General features: G+C 38.6%; 1 protein-coding gene and 1 pseudogene across 13 annotated transcripts in view; both read right to left on the reverse strand.

Moving 5' to 3' along the window:
• Nucleotides 1-6,915: 6,915 nt before the first annotated feature.
• Nucleotides 6,916-23,839, reverse strand: part of MITF (melanocyte inducing transcription factor) — a 224,148-nt gene continuing 207,224 nt past the window's right edge. For all 12 annotated transcript variants that reach the window (XM_053599529.1, XM_053599527.1, XM_053599536.1 and 9 more), the window contains 3 exons: nucleotides 19,093-19,168; nucleotides 15,522-15,669; nucleotides 6,916-10,449 (listed from right to left, as the gene is read on the reverse strand). In XM_053599529.1, coding sequence (XP_053455504.1) covers nucleotides 10,048-10,449; nucleotides 15,522-15,669; nucleotides 19,093-19,168 — 626 coding nt within the window. In that variant the 3' untranslated portion in view covers nucleotides 6,916-10,047. The remainder of the gene's footprint in view (nucleotides 10,450-15,521; nucleotides 15,670-19,092; nucleotides 19,169-23,839) is intronic.
• Nucleotides 11,481-12,009, reverse strand: LOC128591787 (60S ribosomal protein L27a-like; annotated as a pseudogene). Its single transcript, XR_008381659.1, has one exon. The product of XR_008381659.1 is annotated as a 60S ribosomal protein L27a-like (transcript).

Here is a 23,839-nt window from a genome sequence, read left to right on the forward strand (position 1 = left end):
CTTATAAACAAACATTTCCACAGTCCTAGCCAGCAGATTCTCCTAGTCTAATACTTTTATAACTAAGACAATATTGTGGCAGACCTTGCCAGCCCTTGTCTACTGATCATGAATATGAATATTTTATGTGCAAGAGACAAGGAATCAGTTCAACTTGGTTTAAGAGAAAAGGGTTGAGCATGACGGCTCATGTCTATAATCTCAACACTTTTGGAGGCCAAGGCAGGAGGATTATTTGAGGTTAGGAGTTTGAGACCAGCTGGGTAAAATAGTGACACCCTATCTGTACAAAATAGAGAAATAAAAACATTAATTGGGTGTGGTGGTGTGTGCTTATAGTCCCAGCTACTCGAAAAGAAGATATCTTGAGCCCAGGAGATGGAGGCTGCAAGAGCTGTGGTTGTGTTACTGTACTCCAGCCTGGGCAACACAGTGAGATCCCACTGGCCAATCTGTGCCAGGGAGACTCTGGGAGGAGAGAAATACTCTGTTTTCAGGCTGGTTGATAAACTGCAAGGGCATGCTTAGGGCCATCAGCCAGCCATTTTGCCATTGATAGGGAGAATCTGGCTAAGAATGGTGAACACTCTGAAAACAGTCTTGCATTGCTTAACGACGATGGGGGCGACACATTCTGAGAAACGTGTCATTGAGTAATTTTGTCATTGTGTCAACATAATAGAGTGCACTTACACACACCTAGATGGTGTAGCCTATGACATGTCTAGGCTACTGCTGTAGCCTTTTGCTTCCAAGCTACAGCCCAGTACAGCACATGTGACTGTCCTGAGTGCTGTAGGCAGCTGTAATGCAATGCTAAGTGTTCGTGTGTGTAAACATGTCTAACACAGAAAAGGTACTATAAAAATGTGGTAGATTTTTAAAATGGTACACCTGTGTAGGGCCCTTCCCATGAATGGAGCTGGCAGGACTGGATGAGTCAGTGAGTGAGAAGGGAGTGAGTGTGAAGGCCTCGGACATTGCAGACTTTAAAAACATAGTTTATGCTAGGCAGGCATTGTGGTGGGCACCTGTAGTCCCAGCTAATTGGGATGCTGATGCAAGAGAATTGCTTGGGCCGAGGAGTTTGAGGTTGCTGTGAGCTGTGACGCCACAGCACTCTACTGAGGGCAACATAGTGAGACTCTGTCTCAAGAAAAAAAAAAAGATGTGGGTGGTACCTGTGCTCAGTGAGTAGGGTGCCGGCCCCATATACCAAGGGTGGTGGGTTCAAACCCAGCTCCGGCCAAACTGCAACAAAAAAATAGCTGGACGTTGTGGCAGGTGCCTGTAGTCTTAACTACTCGGGAGGCTGAGGCAAGAGAATCGCCTAAACCCAGGAGTTGGAGGTTGCTGTGAGCTGTGATGTCACAGCACTCTATCAAGGGTGATAAAGTGAGACTGTCTCTGACATCTGCGGTGCATCTTACAAGGGTATATGTGAAACTTGGTAAATGTGGAATGTAAGTGTCTTGGCACAGTAACTGAGAGAATGCCAGGAAGGCTATGTTAACCAGTGTGATGAAAGTGTGTCAAACGGTCTGTGAAGCTAGTGAATGATGCCCCATGATCATATCAATGTACACAGCTATGATTTAATAAAAAAAGAACAAAACATATTTTCTTTCTTTAGGAATAAGTTTGGCTTATTATTTTTTTACTTTATAAATTTTTTGATGTTTTTTAACTTTTTGACTTTAGTAATAATGCTTACCGTGAAACACAAACATGTTGTACTACTGTGCAAAATATTTCTTTTATGTCCTTATTCTGTAAGCCTTTTCTAGTTTTAATTTTTTTCTATTTTTTATTACTTTGTAGAAGTTTTATTAAAAACTAAGACACAAACATGCCCATTAGTCTAGATGTCCACAGAGTCAGGATTACCAACATCACTGTCTTCCCCTCCGAGCCTTGTCCCACTGGAAGGTTTTCAGGGCCAGTAATGCAAATGGAGCTGTCTTCTCCTGTGATAACAATGCCTTCTTCTGGAACACCACCTAAAGGACCTGCCTTAGGCCGTTTTACATTTTTTTTTTTGCAGTTTTTGGCCTGGGCTAGATTTGAACCCGCCACCTCCTCTGGCATATGGGGCCGGTGCCCTACTCCTTTCAGTCACAGGGGCTGCCCCGCTTTACTTTGTTTTTTTTATAAGCACACTTTAAAATAATGATAAATACAATAGGAAATTCATAAATCTGATAAATCTGTAACATTATTTATTGCCTTTATATAATTGTATGAACCAGGCTTTTATAGAATGGGCAACACAGCAGTTTGTTTGCACCAGCATCCCCACAAACGCATGAGTAAGATATAGATAGAGCTACGTCATTACAACAGCTGCAATGTCATTGGGTGATGATATAAATTTTTCAGCTCCATTGTAATCTTCTGGGATCACCATCTTATATGTGCCTGTTATGTGGCTCATGACTCTATTTTATTGCAAAGCTTGGGTCTTCAGATCTCCATCTGACAGAGGATTGAGCAGCGGGTGAGAGGTGCAGAGTTGTTTATGAAAAACTAGCCACGAAAAGATGAGGAGACGGGACATACAGCTATTTAATACCTTCCTGTCCTCCCTTTCCATCCATCTGGGGCTAAGGGCAGAGGAAGGACAAATCCCACATTGATGTATGTGGAAGGGACAAAAGATTGGCAAGGGTAGAGTTCGTCCAGTCCTCTTATCATCTACAACAATGCTTAACTAAAGCATCCAGAAGCCTCTGGCCCCTTTTGGGATCCGTGCTTTCCTTTGGAGTCTGGGTGGGTCCCACCTCCTTTTCTCTTGGTCAATAAGTTTATAGAAGACGCTGAATGAATCTAGCGGAGTAGACATGCGACCCAGCTCTCGCAAGCTGGCGTGTTCCATCTTTGGGCCATGGTGATCATACCCAATTAGGCCTGATCAGAACTGATACAGGGACTTTGCCAAGGCAACTGGAATGAGGTGCTGGCCTCCTACTGGACCTTGAAACTGCTAGAGCAGCGGTTCTCAACCTGTGGGTTTGTGACCCACAGGAACTGTATTAAAGGCTCGCAGCATTAGGAAGGTTAAGAACCACTGTGCTAGAGGGAATCGCCTCCACCTGCAAAGAGGAGGACAGAGCCAAGAAAATTAAGGGACAAGCAGATCAAATGCTTTGTTTGAGCCCCTCAACCCAGGCATTCCTGAGGTTACATTTACTGTTTGAGCTAATAAATTCCTCCATTTCACTGGAGTGAAATTCTTCTGTTCACCATTTATCCTTAGGCAAAGGGCATGAGCTGGGAAAATGTATTTTGAAAAAGACATTAAATAAAAAAAAAAATCTCTGTTCCCATCTGTAAGGAGTAGAAAAGGTATGCTAGTGTGTTTTCCCTTGAGCAAATACAGGGTGCTTAAATTCTAGAAGGGTCTTAGTAAGTTCTAAAATATACTACAGGTATATAATGATTAATGTAGCTTTTGTGGGTTGACCTACAACCCATTAACAACTAAACTTTTGAGATTTAACGTGGTCCATCTGTTGGACTTGCCTGTGTTAAAAAGGAGTCATTGGTAAGACTACCGTTGTGAACACTACACAATTCTTCCCAGTGTATTCTACCACAAACCAGGGAGTAGGACCTAAAATTATAAGCCACTTATGCTGTAGCCAAGATCTCCACTCTATTTCCTAAACATTAGGTTGTCCACCCATATTTAATAGGGTAAGAGACATTCAATAAAAAAGACATTTTATTGTACCATTCATAGAAAATGTCCACTGAAAGTGTGCATAACTAAAATTTAGATTTTCATTGAAAAACATGTTACTTTTTAAATTCAAGAGTAATAATTTTTTAATGGCAAAGGTTTCCTTTGCCCCTGAATTTTGTATTTTTGTTGGAGATGAAAACCTAAGCTAATTTGTTTTCTCAGGAATAATAATTTTTTAATGACAATGACTTTTACCTAGAGAATCATAAACAAATATAATTATATTTACCTTAGGGAAATAAAATAAATTATGTTCATCAAGTTTATATAATTTCCGTAAAATCCCCAGAATTTCCCAAACTATGTTCTTTGGAACCATTAACAGGTGCCTTAACACACACACACATACAACATGGAGTCCTGTGGCCAGATAGGATTGGAAACATCACATACCAGTCCCCCTGAAAACTCTCAAGACACATTAGCATAATTTAGAAAATGAAAGAAAAGTCTAGAAGTAGAGACAACTGTTCAAATTTCTTTAGCCCAGGGTTTCCCAAACTTAACTTTCTCAAAATTAATGACATCAAACCTCTTCCCATTCCAGCCCCATCTCTGAATCCCCTTTCTTCAAAGCAACTTCTGGAACAGTTTGGGGAAGTTAGCTCCAGAAAGCGACGTCTGGGAAACACTAGTTTCGTGGTTTCTATCTACACAGATTTTGCTGTCTGAATAATATGTAAGGAATTTTGAGTGACAATTGCACCCATTTGGATACATCTTCAGCTGACTCCATAATTAGAAATTTTAAATGCAAATCTTTCAGAAGCAAACTGTCTTTACCATTTAGACGGATTGCTGAGATTTATTTGGTTTTATCTACACTCATGTTACTTTCCAGTATATCTTGTATAGGTAATAGCCTCAAAAGCCCACAAATATTAAACACAAATACAATTAACCACGTCTAAATTTTATGCATATAGAAAGCCTTGACAATTTTAACATGACAGATAAATTATTTCCTTTTGGGTGGGATGAGGGGGCTGGGTAACATGCCTCTTGGGAAAACTGAGATAATGGAAGCTTCTTCATTTACACTCAGCACGAGATGTGTATTATGGATTCACGTTATTACGAGTAAAGACACAGAGCCACTGCTATTGAGCCTCAGATGTAGCAGTAAAGAATTAAGAGATCATCGCCACTTCTCTCTAAATATAATGAAAATCTAACTTTACACCACTCCTCTTAAATGAGCTCTCCTCATGTTCCTTGGCTATGCATTAAATCTTGGCATACACAAAAAAATAAAAACAGGGTAATCTAGCATAGTTCATTTATGTTGGCTGGTATGAAGATTAACTTCTCAGATGGTGTTCCAAGGAAGTCATCAAATGCAAGTACAATTGAAAATAAAATGCTGAAAAACATTTCAATATTGATAGGAAACTGAAGATAGGATATAGTTAAGACACCACTCTTAGCTGCATAACATTAGTGTATATCACAAAAGATTAAAAAGTTTAATTATCTGGGGAATATAATAGAGATTTAAGATTCAGCAAAGCATATTTTCTGGAAATAGTGTAATTATTCACATGGCAGAAGTACATGCATCCAGAGTAGACAGGTTTAATACAATTTCAATTCTAATTCATTTGTGCTAAAGATCTTTTTCAATGTGATAAATTGGGTTTACAATTAATTCTCAAAAATATCCTAACCCCAGGTCTTTCAGGGAGAAAGCTTCCTTCTTCCACACACAGTAGCCTGTGGCTCTAGTCACCTTACCACCTCCCACAAATCTTAGGTTAATGCAGTGTTTTGCCAGATATGGTGAGCATGGCACAGCTGATACAAACGACGATTTCAGGTGGCCCTGGAATTATTTTCTATTTTAATAATGACTGTGATGACGATGGTAATAGAAAAACAGCTACCATTTACTGAGCACTTGCCCTGTGCCACAAAGCAAAAATTTTAGTATATTCATTTGAATGGTCTTCACAAGACCAGTGTGTAGCTACTCTTGAGGCCCATGGAGGCTGAGGAACTTGCTCAAAATCACCTACCTGCAAATGGGCAGAGGTAAGATTCAGACCTAGGAAGTTTAGTGAAGAAACCATGCCTTGTCATTTTTATGGATACAAATTTTTTAAAGTGAATTGGCTTAAAAAAATTTTTTTTTAAATGTAATGTGGATATAAACTTATACAAGCTGTAGGCAAAATGTCTTATCTTCAGGTAATGTTGCTGTAACACACAGTTGTGTGAGTGACCTTAAGGATCCAAGGGCTATGAAGTGACTGTTATTAGGGAAATAACAGGACAAAAACTCGGGTGAAGGTGGTAACAGACCTGCAGAATCCCTCTGGAGATGAAAAGTTCCAGTTTTCAACTTACCTGGCTTTTGATTTCACCCAGACAATTCTCTCATTCACATAGGACATCTTTCTACTTTTACACGTTTCTAAGACATCGCAGTCTATTTTCTAGCAGAAATATAAATAATTCAAATAACTCTGAAAAAGAAAGGCCTCGATTATTGTATGTTACAATTTGAGAAAAAAATTAAACTTAAGAAAAAGCTGACAGTCAGATCAGAAGTGTTACAGGAAGTTTCTTGCTCATTTTCTCCAGAGGTTAAACTAGAATTTTTTTTTTTTTTTTAAAGGGCAGAAGTTTAAGGTCTAGCTAGGGAATAAAGACATGTTTTGTCTGACACTTTCCAATTCAAATCCAACATTTATCAAATGATTCTTAAGTACTATATTAAAAAGAAAAAACAGGCAGGAGCTGGCAGCCTGGGTATATTAAGCTTTCATTATTGTAAATTTGTAGTTTAAAACCCAATATCTTTTCTGTAAATATGCAAGGGTTTCTCTGACAATTTCTCTTTTTGTAAAGCCACCTCTCACTGAAACATTTTAAATAAAACTCCTATATCTAAAATGAAGTCTTGGCATTTGGGAGTTTAAAATCTCCCCAAATTCAGAGGGGGAAAAAAAGCTGCATAATTATAGTTCATCTAAGTGCAAATCATGAAGTAATAAAAGTAACATCTTAGAGTGGCATTTAAAACAAGAAAAAAGTACTTACTGGCATTTTTAAAATTTTCATGCAATTTGTTATTCATTAAATCAGAAGAAAATGTGCACTACCATTTTTTGATAAGGGAAATAACATTCGAAATTGACATGAACTGAACACAACTGACCACCACTATGTGAAAAACCAAATGCTTTAATGAGGCTATCAAGAACAACAGTTCAATTATTTCATTGGACACATTAATATCAGTCCATAATATACAGTGCTATGGACCACACAGAAATTATTGCTGCATCCAACAGCAGGTGATTATTATTAACATTACAGTACCAAGCGTCCACAAGAGACAGTCATTTGTCATTTTTATCAAGAAATAGGGATATTTTATACTGTTATCAACATCAATTTTTACCCAGTGCATTTTTCAAAAATATTAATAAGTGCATTCCTTTGTGCTTTACTTTGTATCTTTTAACTTCCTATGTATTTTGTGTTCTTATTGCTTTATTGTTTAAAAACAACCAGAAAGAACTTTGTCATCCTATGTAGGACCAGGTTGGTTGTATGGTTTTTGGCAAAGTCAGAAGGTTTGGTATTTCAATTGCCCTACCCAGAGGCAGGTGGACAATTCTGGCATTTTGGTCACTCCATAAGGAGACCCAACCCCGAGTCCCAATTCTGCACCCAGAGATGGGGGAGCGGTGTGGATCATTCACTTCTTACAAACAATAAGCCCAAACCACTGCCTCTTGGCTTAACTAGTCCCTAAAATGATTTCACACTCTATTTGGCAAAAAAAGAAATAAATAAAACCACCCCAAGGTTGCAGCATTCTCCTGGTCTTGCTTACCTGCCACTTTCAGAAATTGTCTCTTAAGAAGAAGGGGATGGGGAAGCAGGCAAGGGCAAAGTCAGGAGTTGCAAGACTCAGGGCAGTGGAACAAGATGCCGTACTTTCTCTCAACAAAGCTTTCTATAGGTTAACTGAGGCCATATTCCCTTGGCCATGGGTCAGTTGACCTTGCTTTATTGTTTTAAAAACTCTCAAAATCAGATACGGAAAACTAGCAACATAGCATCACAATCTTTGACTTTCAAGTCCATCCCCTTCCCTTCCATAAATATGAAGAGAGAAATAGACAATGCTATGATTGTATCAATGAACACTACGGTACATTTGGCTGTTCATGCAGATTTGCATCACTATTCTAGGAAAAGAGCTATACAGTTAAGGAGGTTGAAAGAATGGGAACTAATTTCCCCTACCTCCTTAAGTAATAAAGCTATAAAACTGATAGCATCATCGGTATTTCCAAGGATTCTCATTGCCCAATGTGCATGGGAACTACGCAGTTGATGATTTTCACCTGAACCACCCATTCACACATCCGACAATCACTCCTTCTCTCTGAACCCTTCACCACCTATCATCAATTCATGTTTGACATTTAAACATTTTTTTAAACCCTCCTGAATAAGGTTTCCTGATGAAAGAAATTGGCACTCTGTCACTAAAATATATTTAATATTAAAAATATCTGAAGGAAAATGGGAAGCTCTTATATTGTCTACATAGGCACCATGCTACATGATCTCTTGACTCTAGATACCATCTGGAAACTTTCTCCTATATTACAGTTCAGTCAGTGCTAGTCCAAAGACTACTGCTATATGTAAGGCACTTCATTCTGAATGGATAAGCTTTATGCCACTTGCTATTCAATGGTTGGCTGCTACTGAGAAATTCCATTCAACAGCCTGGCTCATAACACTATATGGCATCTGTATAGAACATCTAGGCTTGATACATGTAACACTACGTTATTGCATAGACTACCCAAATAGATAATGCACTGAAACTAACTTCACAACATGGCTGCTTGTTAAAACATGGTTATCAAGTAACAGTAATTTGCCAAATACAGTATTTCTCTCTTTAAAGAAAAAAAATTCAGCAAGAGTGCTGAAATAAACCCCAATTTAAATGACCTTCATGGACACATTAATGTTATCAGTTTCCAAGTATATTGCTACTTTTATATCCTAAAAATAAATATGTAAGTTTATTCTTTCTAGAAAGCCTGGTTTTAACCTATTAATGCTATGCCTTAAGTGTGTTGAAAAACAGTTCCAAGTGAGACTGTAATATACAAAATATTCGCAAAACTCTCTTTAAACACAAGACCTTGCATAAAAGTTTTCTTTCATGGGTGTACAAAGAATGCAGAAAACCACGGGTGAGTTGTAAAAATATCGAAAAATTGCCATTTTAAGATGCATATTGTTAACAAATTAATACAAACATATTGAAAAGAATGATGATATTAAAGAATCTGTACAAATCAAATGAACAGTAAAACACAATTTAAAAATAAAAACAGTAAAGCCAATTAGAAATACGCCTAGTTTGGCTTTCTTATCAAAAGCAGAAATTTAAAAAAAAAAAAAAAAAGTAAAACAAACTTCCAGTGCTCCTCAATGTTTGGAGAGGACATCTGCTTCCATTTCAAAATAAAATATATCTTATGAAAAGCTGAATCCCACTTGTCAATGAAGAAACCTGTAACAGTGCAAGGTGAAGTAGAGAAAGACTGGACTCTGCACTTCAGAGCCTGGGTCTGACTCCTTTCAACTATGGTATCAGTTACAATTTCTAATCAGACAATCCTCATGAAAAGGCTGAAGTTTTGTTTGTTTTCTTTTTTTTTTTTTTTTTGTCTTTTACAGAATATAGTATTTCTTTAAATAGTTTGCAGTAAAAAGACTTAATGCTAGAAAGGTACTGTATCTTTAAGGCAGTACCCATGGATTAATACATTTAAAAAATGAAAAAAGGGTTAGTATGGAGGATTTTTCTTCCTCTTGCTTTTTTCTTTTCTTTTCTTTCTTTTATTTATTTATTTTTTTGGTTGCTTTTTACATTCTTTCAATTAAACATTACATTTCATTTCCAAGGAAGTCACAGGCATAAAAATCTCAAATCAAGTTTCCCCTGAATAAAAATGGACAGACATTTCTCTGATGCAAAATCCTCTTGCTCAGAAAACTGAAGTCTGCAGTGGACTCAGTTCACAGATTCTGCACACTCGCCATACAATACTTTGGAGGCAATTGTAGTTGTAAAATAGAATATACAAGTCTGTTTCACAAAATTCTAAAAATAAAATATATCTTGGGCTATGGATAAAGCATGAAAAAAATTTTCATATTAAAGGAAAATTATCAAGAAAACCCCTTCAAGGTAAATTGTGAAATCTGCTCATCAAGAGAGGAAGCAGTCCGTGGGGACGCAGAGCAGGGCGGGTTTGCTAACAAGGATGCTCGGCCTCTTCCATGCTCATACTGCTCCTCCGGCTGCTGGTTTTGGAAGCTCCGGGGGACACTGATGAAAGTAGGGGGTCAGTTACACCAACGGGAGACAGCGTATCGTCCATCAGGATGTCTTCCAGTTTGGATCCCATTTTCGTGGGGACGCCGTAGGTCTGGCTGCCCTCCGTCCCCGTCCCGAGGCTGTTGTTGAAGGTGATGGTGCCATCTGTGAGATCAAGAGTGGTTGTGCACGTCAAGTCTGCATGATGCTGAAGGAGGTCTTGGTTGCAGTTCTCAAGAACAGGCTCCTGCTTGATGATCCGATTCACCAAATCTGGAGAGCAGAGACCCGTGGATGGAATAAGGGAAAGTCCATGAGCGCGAGCCTGCATTTCGAGTTCCTGTAATAAAAGTAAAAATCAGGCACTGAATTTGGCAGAGCACAGAGGATCTTGACGACAGCGTAAATGTAAAGAAATACAGCATTACTTATGCACAGGACATGTGTGCCTGCTGGGTGCTGCACAGCCATTGTGCATGATCCCATCATGGTGGATGGAGGGCATTAGACTTTTGCCCAGACCCATAAAATGTACAATGTGAACTGTGGATTTTGGAAGATAATAAAATGTCAATGTTGAGTTCATGGACTGTGACAAATGCACCACTTTGGCGTGGAGGGATTTTGATAATGGGGGAGGCTGTGCATAGGTGGAGACAGGAGATCTGTGGAGAGATATCTATAGCTTCCCCGCTATTATACTATGAACATAAAACTGCTCTAAAAAGTAGTCTATTAAAGAAAATCAGACACTAAGAGAGAAGACAGCAAATTCTCAAAATAAAAGCATTTTGCTCTTTTAAATTAATAAACTGTATTTCCTAAAGGATAGTAGAGGTGCCACTGGTACAGAAACGAATTTTTAGGTGTTTTATGGATTGTATTACGTCTCTCAGATATTCATATTCATAATGAAGATAAGTTTAAAAATATAAAAATAAAATTTTTAAATATGAGCTGATAAAAGGAAAATATTATATAAATAGTAATACGGTTTCATGCTCACTAAATTGTAAACTGGAATACCCAGGGATGCTGAATGAACTCACAGGACATGGGGAATATTTTAAAATTTCAAGGGCAAGAGAGTGATGCTACCTTGAAGGTTACTAAAGTCAGTTTCAGCATTAGATTGTTCTACACACTTTTTGATGATCACATCCTATCATTACAAAGCTAGGTTTTTGCAGTTGCTGAGATTAAAAAAAAAATAAGTAACATATGAGCAACATTGTAGAATGGGAAATAAGTGTGATGGTACCCAATACGATCAAGGCTTTAGGAATTGTGTACTACCCAACAGGCACACACGTCTTGTTTGTAAGTAATGATATATTTCTTTCAATTTATTTTTTTATTTTTTTTTTCCACAAGGAAATAGCATTTAATGAACCTCCCCTCCATTTGGCTTCAAGCCACCAGGACACAAGCCCCTCCAACACCCTTAATCTTCTCTTCAGCTCTTCTGCTGAAGAATTTGGCCTTCACAATGACTGGCTGCTTTGGGAGTTTTCCCTTCCCCAGAACTTTGTAGTAGCCCGATCGTACTACATCAATGATGGGAGCAACTCCTGTCTTGTTTTTGGCAGCATTTACCCGTGTCTGCTCACTGACCAGTGTCCACAATTTATCAAGGTTGACAGTTGGGCATTAGCTCTGGTTCCTCTTTAAGTGGTAATGCCTCATACCAACTTTCCCAAAGTAACCTGGGTGATATTTGTCGAAGTTAATCCTGTGATGATGCATGCCACCAGCATTACCTCCGCCTCCTGGGGGGCTTCCTGTGTTTGCCGATACGGCCGTGGCCGTGGCTCACGAGGCCCGGAAGCTTCCGGGTCTTCCTCAATCTGGATGGCATGTCGGCGGCCGAGACGAAAGAGGAAGGCCTTTGCCAAGTATCGCGAGATATCGAACACGGTGGGAGGAGCCTCTTTCAATTTATATATTTTGTTTTCTTCAAATGGCTACTACGTTGTTAGAACATAGTGATTTGCAACTAACAAAAAAGATAGGTATTTCTTCTAGTCCGTGGATGCAGGGAAGAGGCTGCTAAGTCACTAAGGGCACCACGAATTTAAGAAGTTTGGATAGTGATGGCAAAAGCTGTAAAGGTCCTATTCAAGTCGCTAAAGTTTTAGAGGCACCATTTAGCCATCTCACTGGGACAAAGGGAAATTATTATTTCTTTTTAAATTCAACAAGTAAGTTCTCATCTATAAGATAAATAATTTACTTTTTTCACATACCTTCCTATTACAGGCTGAATTGTGTTCCTGCAAAAATTTATACATTGAAGGCCTAACCCCTACGACCTTGGAATGTGACTGTATTTGGACAGAGGGCCTTTAAAGAGGTTATTAAAGTAAAATATGGTCAGATGGGTGGGCCCCCCTTGATTGGACTAGGGTCCTTATAAGGAGAGGAGATTGGGACACAGGCACACAGAAAGGGAAGACCATGTGAAGAACTGGGGAGAGGCTGCTGATATCTTGACCTGAGTACACTGGCCTCCAGAATTGTGAGAAAATAACTTTCTGCTGTTTAAACCAGCCAGTTGGTGGTACTTTGCTACAACAGCATGAGTTAGTAAACTTCCTGAATGCCAGTGACTTCCCCTGGTACCTCATTTCAAAAAGCCTTCCAAGAATGTTCTCTCCCCTGGGCATTCCTAAAATGAACCACAGAGATTCCCAAACTGGCCTCTGGTAAGTGTTCTGCTTCTGCCTTCCAATGCCATCCTTTCTATGCTTGGATATGATTAGCATATTGGATATTACATCTGTAATGCTGAGACATACATTGGAAGCATGTATTTGCCTCATCAGAGGGGAGGTACTCTGCACATGATGTGGCCTTTCAACTTTTGCCCAAAAGCCTAGGAATATATATGCTTGAAAAGTCATGTTCGGTCTACATTAAAGGCTACTGCTTCTGAAAGATTTTGTTTTGTGTGTAGTTCAAGGAAGAGCTGAAAGCTTGAGACGTCACACAAGCATCTGCAAGTTCCTTACACAATCTCCAGAAATACGAGTCTCTTCGGGCATCAGTTTCAAGCCCTGGGCTGTTTAACAAAATGGCAGTTCCACCGATATTAAGACTTCATGCTCTTTCTTCCGTGAATATTTCTGCATGCATCACTTAGAGTGAAAATGAAAAGAAGCCCTTAGGCCCAAGCTGAAAACATGGGCTCCTGTCAGTTGATACCAATGTGCTAATAAGAACAGCCCCTGAACACACGCAGTTGGTCTCTCAAGAAATAATAATAACGGTGGATTAAGAGAGGCAAACATCTTACTTGTCCTTTGTTGCTTAATTAAAAATGTTTATCAGCTGATTAGAGTGTCACTTAGATTTCTACAAAAGGTGATACCTCTCATCTGGAGAACTCTAGCTTCCCTGCACCACAGAGCTTTCCTAATTAATAATGTTTTCTATGATATGCAAAAGTTCTAAGGGCTGCCTTACACCATCACTGGAAGAAAACCAAGATATTGTCACCATGGAATTTCCAATGCATATATTTCACAATATTCGGATTTCACATGAATATACATGTTTGGAACCTTAAAATAAAACAAAACATAGCTTCTTTTTCAAAATAGTTAATACTTGTATAAGAAAGTGACACATTAGTATAAGCTGCTCATATAAATGAATATACTAAGATCAAGAGATTAAATATCTATGAACACTTATTGAAGAGACAGAACATAAAACAACAAAATCAAAAAGGGTGAGGGAAAAGGGACAGAAGGATTGTCAATTACATATGACCTCTACTTCACTACCCAAATTCTAAAAGGCAATTCCAGAGAAGAGTCACCTTCTGCCCCACTGCCTCATGGCTGGGGATCACTGTAGTGAATGAGAGAAGTGACATGTGGAAATTTAGGTGCTGTGGAGTATTCAGAAGAATGAAGAACATTATTATAAAGGAATTGCTCTGCTCAAACAGTTCAACGTCCGGGATAGATACCGCTAGGTGAAACACAGTGATCTCTAGGTGTCATCCTATATACTCAAGAAGGTGCAGTGACACTGACTCTTACAGATAGGCTGCACTCAAAGTCAGCAAGTAAGCTAAAATTACCCTTGCAAACCCTTTGTTCAATAAGAGTCAGTTTTTGAGGACAATTTCAGGGGAAGTTGTGTCCTTGAACTCAGCATGAAAAGCTGAGTGCCTCATAAGGTGCCAGGAGCTGACACTGAAGGGGGACCCCCATCTCCTGCTTACACTGCTGCATATACTCACTGAATGGGATGGCAAAGGAATCGCACTCATCAGTAAAGTACGTCTCCTTCTAAACGTATGTAGTTTAAGTTAGAGATACATACAGTATGAATCTACTATCTGTAACTATTTCTGAGAATTATATCATTAATATTATTATATAACATGCTCCGGGTGCCCCCAAGTTCCCTATCAACCACTGACTGCTTCCCCCACCCTGCAAATACTAAGGCTTTTAAAAATAATTTAATGCATACAGCCAATGTTCATTATCCTATGTTCTACAAAGTCACGATGAGCATGGAATGAGAGAATACAGAAGCCTTGTTCCCAGGGAAAGTCCAAGGTTAGGGTCCGGAGAGCCTCTGATCCCAACACTTAGCCTTGTTTCTGCTTATCATCTTATTTAAGACACATTGTTGATTCAATAACATTGGAATGATACCCACATGTGCTATAAAGGGTGCCAAAAAATGTACACACATTTTAAGAAAGGAAAAAAAAACTGTATTAAAATTGTAATACTTAAGTCACATTTGCCTTCTACAATCAAAAGAGATACAAGAGACAATATATAAGATAACAAACACTATCAGGAAATATTAAATATTATAGTTTTAATACAGTTTTTTTCCTTCCTTAAAATGTGTATACATTTTGGGGGGACACTCTGTGTAACTCATACATGAATGAAGCTTATCTAACACCTGTGTTTTCTCTGTAAGGCACTCCAAGCCCTTCTTGCCCATAGGAACACTAGCCAGCACTTTAGCACTATGCCTGGGGGAGTCATTTTAAGTAATGAAATCAGCAACAACCAACCTAAAAAATGTAGCAAACATGACACTTAACAGACCCTGAAAGAACACTTGTTTATAACATGAGAGCTGAAACAAGAAAGCAAGGCACGCGTATCAGGCAGAGCTGTTCAAACTCAACTGGAAACCAGCCCAATGGGCGACTCAACTTTGCTGCTCTGCACACATCTGAGAATGAACCACAAAGGTTGATTTTAAGGTTACGAGTAGGCCAAATCACAAACACAGAATCCACAAGTAATATGTGCAAGGATTAACTGTATGAGGATAGTGTAAGCCAGTCTCTCATGGCTCATTATATTTTTCTTTCTCCACCTTGAAGTCAGTATCCCACATGAACTTCACACAACACATGCCGCATACCTGTATTCTAAGCAACAAATGCCGATTGGCATGCTCCAGCTTCTTCTGTCGGTTTTCAAGTTCTTTGGCACGTTGCTGTTCTCGTTGCAACTTTCGGATGTAGTCCACAGATGCTTTTAAAATAGTTCCCTTGTTCCAGCGCATGTCTCTGTGATGAAAATGAAGGAAAATCAATTGTTTTAGGATTTGAGGCTCAGTGAAAATTTAATGTTTAAAGCATTCAATTTCCAAAGATGCAGTAACAATTACAAATTAATAAAACCCCCCACTCACTGAGTGCTTGCCATGTACAGAATGCTGTCCACCGTTTTGGTATACATTATCTCACTTAACCCAGACAAGCTCTGTCAAGGTAAAGCTACTGGGTATATGTTGGGACAGAGGCAATTCAACTTGTCCTAGGTCACAGAGCTATTATATAGTGAAGTTATGACTTTGATTACCAAGTAGATACTCTTAAATATTATATTAAATTGTTATGGGTTTCCTAGGACTATAAAAGTTTACTCACATAGAACATGCTATGGTAAAAAAAAAAAAAAAATTATATGAGATCTCACTACCTGACAGTTCATGACATAAAAGTGGGATCCTTAGATTTTTCTATCATGAATTATCACAGGCAGATTATCTAATCTCTCTCTGTATCCATTTCCTCTTCTACACAATGATGATATTAGACTTGTATAAGCAGCCTCAGAAGTAGGATATTGGGACAAAGGAAGTACTTCATACATATGTGCTTTGAATGGTTTAAAACACAATTCAAATAAGGGAGCAGGCACTCTGTTAATAATATTTATAATAGCAATCTTTCAATAGCATTTACTATGTTTGGGGTACTTTTAAAGTGTTCCCCAATTCACTTAATCATAACAATCTCCATGGGTACTAATATGATCTGCATTTTACTGATTGGAAACTAAGGCACAGTAATCAATTTTCCCAAGGTCACAGAGCTAGAAGTGGCAGAACCAGGAAGCTTCGAGAACCTGGCTTTATATCTCCTGTTCTAAACCTCTATACCAGTGGTTCTCAGCCCGTGGGTCATAACCCACAGGAACTGTATTAAAGGGTCGTGGCATTAGGAAGGTTAAGAACCACTGCTCTACACCATAGTTCCTCTTTGTGACTGAGTCCTCAAAACAACTAGACTAGATAAGATAAGGATTCTGGTATCCTTTTTTTTAACAGATGAGAACAGTGAGGCACAAGAATGCAAATATCCTACCCCAGGTCAGACACCCAAGAGGGAACTGTTTTTGAATTCTAACCCAGGCAGCCTGAGCTTGGTGCTTCTCAGCTCTTAATCAGTCTGGCTCTAATGTACTCATACATGAGAAAATTAAGGACACCATTAAAATGTCCCTGAAAGCACCTTAAAAAATAATAAAGAATGACCTATAATTACAACATTAAAAGTAATGTTTTTATATTGCTTTAAATTAATCTGAACCCTTTTATAGACAATATTCATTATAACGATGACAATTATAATGATGAAAACAACAATTTGACATACAGTGAACCATCTACCCCAACATCTGCAGCTGCTAAAAGCAGATCGGAAGTACCAGGTGGAACCTGGGAAGGGAGGTCCGTTAAACAAGCCACCAGGTAATTGATCCTCATATGAGTGAGGTAAAGAACAATAACAGAAGTTCTCCCATGAGAGGGACAGACACAGGCCCCAGAGAATTCCCTGGGGTTGATCCCTGGGGTCTGAGCACCAAAGACGGCAACCCAGGGAAGTGCCCTGAGATACCCATGGTTAGCCCAGGGACTTCATATTCAGAGCTAACATCAAAGTAATAGTAAGTCTAGCAGCTGCAAAAGAGATGCAATTTTGATGAATGATGCCTTACCTAGGCCAGCAAGGTGAGAAACCAGTAACCAACAAAAATTCGAACAGCTACTCAGTTTTTAAGAAGCAACTATTTCAACCATTTATTTTGCATTTTGCTTCCTTATGAGACCCAATCAACCAATTATGCTTCTGGGCTTAAAGGAGTTTTCCACCTCTTTTTTTTTTTTTTCTTAGTAATGAGAGGGACTCTTTTCACATACAGAAGTATACATACATCTCTAATATATAAAATCAACAAAAGCACACTTGCTCTAGGGGAAGAAAGGATATGGGGCAGTGAACTTATCAGTAAGACTGTGTATCTCTATAGCAGCCCCGAGGTACATTCTAGAAACCTGGTGTGGGAAAACCAGCATATAACTTATAGTCTGTTTTATCTTGAAACAATGCCTACAATTAAAGATCATTATCGGTTCATATTATAAACACATAAGTATTCTAATACAATGGAGAAAGGAGATATGCAAATAGAGGCTTTCACTGCAGTCCCCTAATTTCATAATATGTTACTAAAGAGATTCACATGCTACAGTTTAAAAGAATATGCTAAAAAGTGAAAGCTGATAAAGAACAGGAAAACGGGAATTCAATTTCAACTATCATGCAAGACTGACTATAGGAAATGAAGGTCACAGCCCTTTAGAAGGAGAAATTTGTGCTACAGAACTGAGAATTTGAATGTTTCGGGTTTGAAAATGCCTTTCCTTGAAACCCAGGGAAGCAAAATGTGGAAGATGGAATTATGCTTGCACATTCATCAAAACCACCACACAATAGGTGATGATTTTATTTTATTTTGTTACAAATTCTCCAACGATAATGTGAATAGTAAATCTAATAAGCCTTGCATGAATAATGCTTGATTTCATCTTTATATTTTATTAGGTAGCTAAAAGGTCATGTTCAAAGGCTAATTTTATAGAATGCCTGTGGGGCCAATAAAATGTATACACTGTCTAGTCCTTTACTTCAATGGGCCGATTTCTAATGGATAAATTCATGTGTTTGTTGTCCTATTTTGCTGATGTTATAGGCAACTGTAAGACTGGCAGGAAAGACTTGAGAAAATTATCATTACAGCTGTTATCCCTGAAAGGGAGGACAGAGAGAGACCAAAAGCCAAAATTCAAATGATCTGACCTGTACTTAATAAGAGGATTAAGCATTACTTTTTCCCACCTAGATTGGTAAAACATACAAAGACATGCAAGTTTTCATTAGAACAATTGACCTTTCATCTATTGAATATCATTAAACAGATAAAAAGGTCAATTAAAGTCTCCCATAGCTGTTCATCAGTGCCTAGTTAGATACCCTATACAAGTTGAAGAGCAAATAGTCAAAAAATCATGCTTTAAGAGCTATTGAAATCTCTGTACTGCATGAACTGCTAAAAGAAATTGTTTTTAGTAGCTCCATATTTGTTTGCCAAGAATTCTCGGAGATTTCAGAAAGCCACCTCCTCACACCCAAAGGGAACCATCTCATGTCCAACAATCCTTTTATGCAATTCACTGCGCTTCTGTTGAAATTTTAGTTTGATGAGACTAACTAAAAGCAAGGTTCAAGAAGCACTTAGGAATGAAACCAAAGGGAGGGGGAGACTTCTTTACTCTTGTTTTTATAACTGCATTTTTTGCAACATAGGAAACACATTAAGGTATGAAAAATATGTGATGCAGATTAACATGCAATTGTACTCACGGGTCATTTGACTTGGGAATCAAAGTACCTAGTTCTTTAATGCGGTCATTTATGTTAAATCTTCTTCTTCGTTCGACTTCAAGAAAAGAACACAGGAGAAAGCTATTAGTAACAGTGCCACAATGCTTTTAGCATGTCTCATTAAAGACATATGCATATTAACTTCACCAGGTCAGGACCACAGAAACTTGAACCTATTTTTTTTCCCTGTTTTTACCATATTTTTTTTAACCATGTTTTTAAGATTGAGGTTAAAGCAATAAAAAAATGAGCTACTTTTGTAAAGAACTTTATCATCGACAAATCCCTTAGATATATAATTTCTCATTTGCTCTTATAACACTGAAATCAGAGTTACTGTCCTCAGTTAAACATGACAAAACTGCCTTGGAGATACAGATAGGAGGGACTTGGCAAGGACATCCAGCAAAAGGTGGCAAACGGCCCAGACTTATAGAAACCCTATAGAGCAGGAGTCAGCGAACTTTCCAAAGCACTGGACGATGAGTAGTTGTTCTGCTGGCCAAGAAGTAAAATTGAGGATATTATATAGGTACTTACATAAACAGAGAGAAATCAAATTTCCACACATTTTTAGTGACAAAACTAAAAAAATAACAACTGAGTACAATTTATTGCAAGGCAAGTCTGCAAATGAAAGCATTGGAATTTACTTGTAATGCCAAAATGTGCATTCTGTGTAATTTTCACTTGTTACAAAATGTTATTATTCTAACTTTTTTTTAACCATTTAAAAAAATATAAAAAAACTTTCTTCACTTATGGGCCACACAAAAGCCCTTGCTCTAGCTCAGTGCAATAAAAATATAATGCAAGTTTATGCATGTAAGTTTAAGTTTCCTAGTAGCCATATTTAAAAAGTAAAAAGAGGGTGAAATTAACTTTAACGGTTTGTTAAACTTGTTATATCCAAAATATTATAATTTCAACAAGAAATCAATAGAAAAAGTTATACAATCAGATTAACATTCTTTTCTTTACACTAAGTCTTTGGAACCCAGCACATATTTGACACTTAAAGCATATCACAGTTTGGACCCACCATATTTCAAGGGCTCAGCAGGTACAGGTGTATGAGTGGCTTCTCTACTGGACAGCACAGCCCTAGCACTTAGGGTTAGCATTTTCACCTATGCTATGCACCTTCACAGCATTCCCATTTTATAAATCAAGTTGAAAATTCAACTAAATCATCATCTTCGTCAAGGAGGATGACATAGTACGGCATATGAGATAATAAATGTTTCTAACTTACGTAGTATAGCAAATATATTCCAAACAATGTAAAATCTAAAAAATTGGATCAAAGTTGTTAATATTTCACCCTTTTTTTTTTCTTTGAGGCAAGAGTCTTTCTCTGTCACCTTGGCTGGAGTGCAGTGGTGAGATCACAGCACACCATAGCCTTCAACTCCTGGGCTCAAGCAGTCTTCCTATCTCACTACTGAGTAGCTAGGACTGCATGTGTCCCACGGTGCCCTGCTAAGTTTTTCTATTTTTTTGTAGAGATGACTTCTCCCTGTGTTGCCCAGGCTGGTCTCAAACTCCTATCCTCAAGTGATCCTCCCTCCTCAGCTTCCTAAAGTGCTGGGATTACAAGCATGAGCCACTGTGCCTTGCCAATATATTTTTTTTTTTTACTTTACATATTGTAATATATACTTATATTTGACCCATAATATTCTGTACACTTAGATAAATAATGTTGTTCACTGCTTTCAACATGTATTGCAGTATATCCTGGCTGAGAAATTATTCCAATGATTAAATAGGTTTTATATAACACTAAGTCTTATCACTAGACCTCTATAAAACAGAAACCATAAGCGATGGTCGATGGTTCTGAAGAAGGAATTTTGGGGTTCCTGAACCACTAACTAAGCCCTTCCAAGACTCTGAGGCAGGACATTTTCTTATTTTTTTTCAGGTACACAATAATCATAAAAATTCAAACAATACTGAAATACATCAAGTGAAATAGAAGTCTCCTATAATCCACTGTTAAGTTTCTTATATATCCCTTATGACTATTTTTATGCCTTGAAAATAAAAACACACATGATGACCAAGCTGCACACCCAGGATGAAGTCCTTGGATCTCTTCTGGACAACTTTCCCTTCCTGGTGACCTCATTTAGTCTCATGGGTTGAAAACCACTGATGACTCACATACTTCTATTTCCATCCCAGATATCCCCCTGGACTCCAGATTCGTACATCTGACTTTGCACTGTCTATACCCAGAGATCTAACGGACAGACCAAATCGTCTCAATGTGAACTCCTGATTGTTCCCACTTAAACCTGCTCCATCTCCAGGCTTAACAGCAACTCATCACCCTCAGTGGTAACTACATCTTTCTAGATGTTCCCTTGCATTCAGTACAGAGCCTCTCTCCCTCTCACATCCCACATCGGGTCCATTATCAAATCTGTTGGCTCTACCTTCACAATATTTGCAGAATTTGTCCACCTCCAACTTCCACTGCTACCCAAGACTCCACTGTTGTCCTCCTTGCTCGGCTTATTCAACCTTCCTAACTGGCATCTCTACCTCACCCAGGCTGCCTGGTTCCTTCCCCCTTTGTTCTAATCTCCAGCATCTAGAGGGATTCTGTTAAATCAATTAAAACGTAAATCAGAGCATGTCAAACCTTTGCTTAAAACATTCCTATCACCTTGTACTTCTCCTAGAGCAGCGGTTCTCAACCTGTAGGTTGTGACCCCTTTTTGACAATGAAGATACATTGCGACATTAGGAAGGTTGAGAACACCATTGTCCTAGAGAAAAGCCTCCCCAAGGCATCCTTCAAGGCTCTGGTGAGCTCCTCCCATGACCTCCTCATTTTATACTCTCCCACCCTGACCCACCTCCCATTGTGATACACCCGGTTCCTCTTCTTTAGCCCCGTCAGCTCCTTGCTATTCCTCAACCATGCCAGACACACTCCCCAACTGCGGACACATGGCTGCTCTGGAACTCTTTCTCTCTGGACACCTGAGTGACCCTGCCCTCATCTCCCTCAGGTAGTGACAAGTTACCTTGTGTCCATGCTGACACTAAATCCCCTTGCCTGCCCTTTTTCTCCTCACAGAACTTTCTACTGCCTAACAGTCACATATTTCATTTATTTATTGTGTTTATTCACAGTTGCATCCCAAATACCCCTGTGTGCCTACCACATCATAGGCCCTCAACATATACACGTTGAATAAAGAATGATACATTCCAAGCAAAGTAACACTAAACATATTCTACCTCTCTCCTTTTTCACTCTACAACCTCTTGTTCACATCCTTCCCTGTCAACATTTAGATGTACAACATTTTATTTTTAGTTCAGTGACTTCCCTCTCCAATTATTTATTATTGAGGTAGTGTGCACTGGTAAAAATTTTCAAAAAACATAAACCTGTATAAAGGTAAAAGCCAATTCTTTTTTTTTTTTTTTTTTTGAGATAGAGTCTCAAGCTGTCACCCTGGGTAGAGTGCCTTGGTGTCATAGCTCACAGCAACCTCAAACTCCTGGCCTTAAGCGATTGTCTTGCCTCAGCCTCCCAAGTAGCTGGGACTACAGGCGCCCGCCACAACACCCGGCTATTGTTTTGTTGTTGCAGTTGTCATTGTTGTTTAGCTGGCTGGAGCTGGATTCAAACAGGCCAGCCTCTGTGTACGTGGCTGGCGCCATAACCACTGTGCTATGGGCACCAAGCCAAAGCCAATCTGAATTCCTGAGGAAACTGTCATTGATGAGGGGTGCTGGCAGCATCCTGTCCCAGCACACACACATGCACATGAACACACACACACACAGGAGCACACTCCTGTCCAGCGTGTTCTTCTTACACAATGGGGGTATTTTACACATTATTCCACTGCTTGCTTTTCTCACTCAATAATAAATGGCAGGCAATCCCTGGGTCACAGGTAAGCTCCTAAGGTGAGGAGGGCATTTGTCTGGTTCACATTCTTTTAAGAAATGCCTCACACATAATGGGAGCTCAACAAACAGTAGAAAGAACAAGCAGGAAAATGAACAATGTAACACATTTTGGCAAATATTCCTACAAAACAAAGTCATAGAAGAAGAAGAGCTAGGTCAAGGGACAACCTAATATTGAATATTAATTTCCAATGGTTAGAGGAAACTTTTAGACTGTTTTAAAGCCCCCTGAGTTTGACATAATCAGGTTTGCATTTTACTGACAACCCTGAACTTGGAATTTCAATTGCCTCATTGAAGGCATCTGTCGTTTTTGACAAGATCCCACTTAGTTTTCCACATCTCAGGTAAGTAAAGTTTTAGATAATAAGGAATTATCTTATTTCTAAGGTGTTTTAAAAGAAGAAATATCTTAGAGATATTGGAATATCTCTTGGAAGCTGGAGAAGCCCTTAGAGATAATCAGTCCGTATCTTTTGGTTAAAACATGAGGAAAAGATGTCAGCTGTCATAGCAGACATGAAAACTGGGGAGAGCAGTAGCTCCTAAAATTAAAAACCTACAGCAGCCAGGCCTCAGGGAAATCCATTTCTCAGTAACAGGAACCTAGACAATCTCTATACAAATAGCAGGTATAAAAACATTCATTGTGGCATTGTTTAGAACAGAAAAAAAAAAAAACAAAAAAAACAGGAACAATGTAAACACCAAGCAGCAGGAAAATTATTAAACATCATACCCTCAGACCATGGAATACTATGTAGTCATTTTTTAAAAAGAAAAT

The sequence above is a fragment of the Nycticebus coucang genome, chromosome 8 (assembly GCF_027406575.1).
Source record: "Nycticebus coucang isolate mNycCou1 chromosome 8, mNycCou1.pri, whole genome shotgun sequence".
Lineage (NCBI taxonomy): Eukaryota > Metazoa > Chordata > Mammalia > Primates > Lorisidae > Nycticebus > Nycticebus coucang.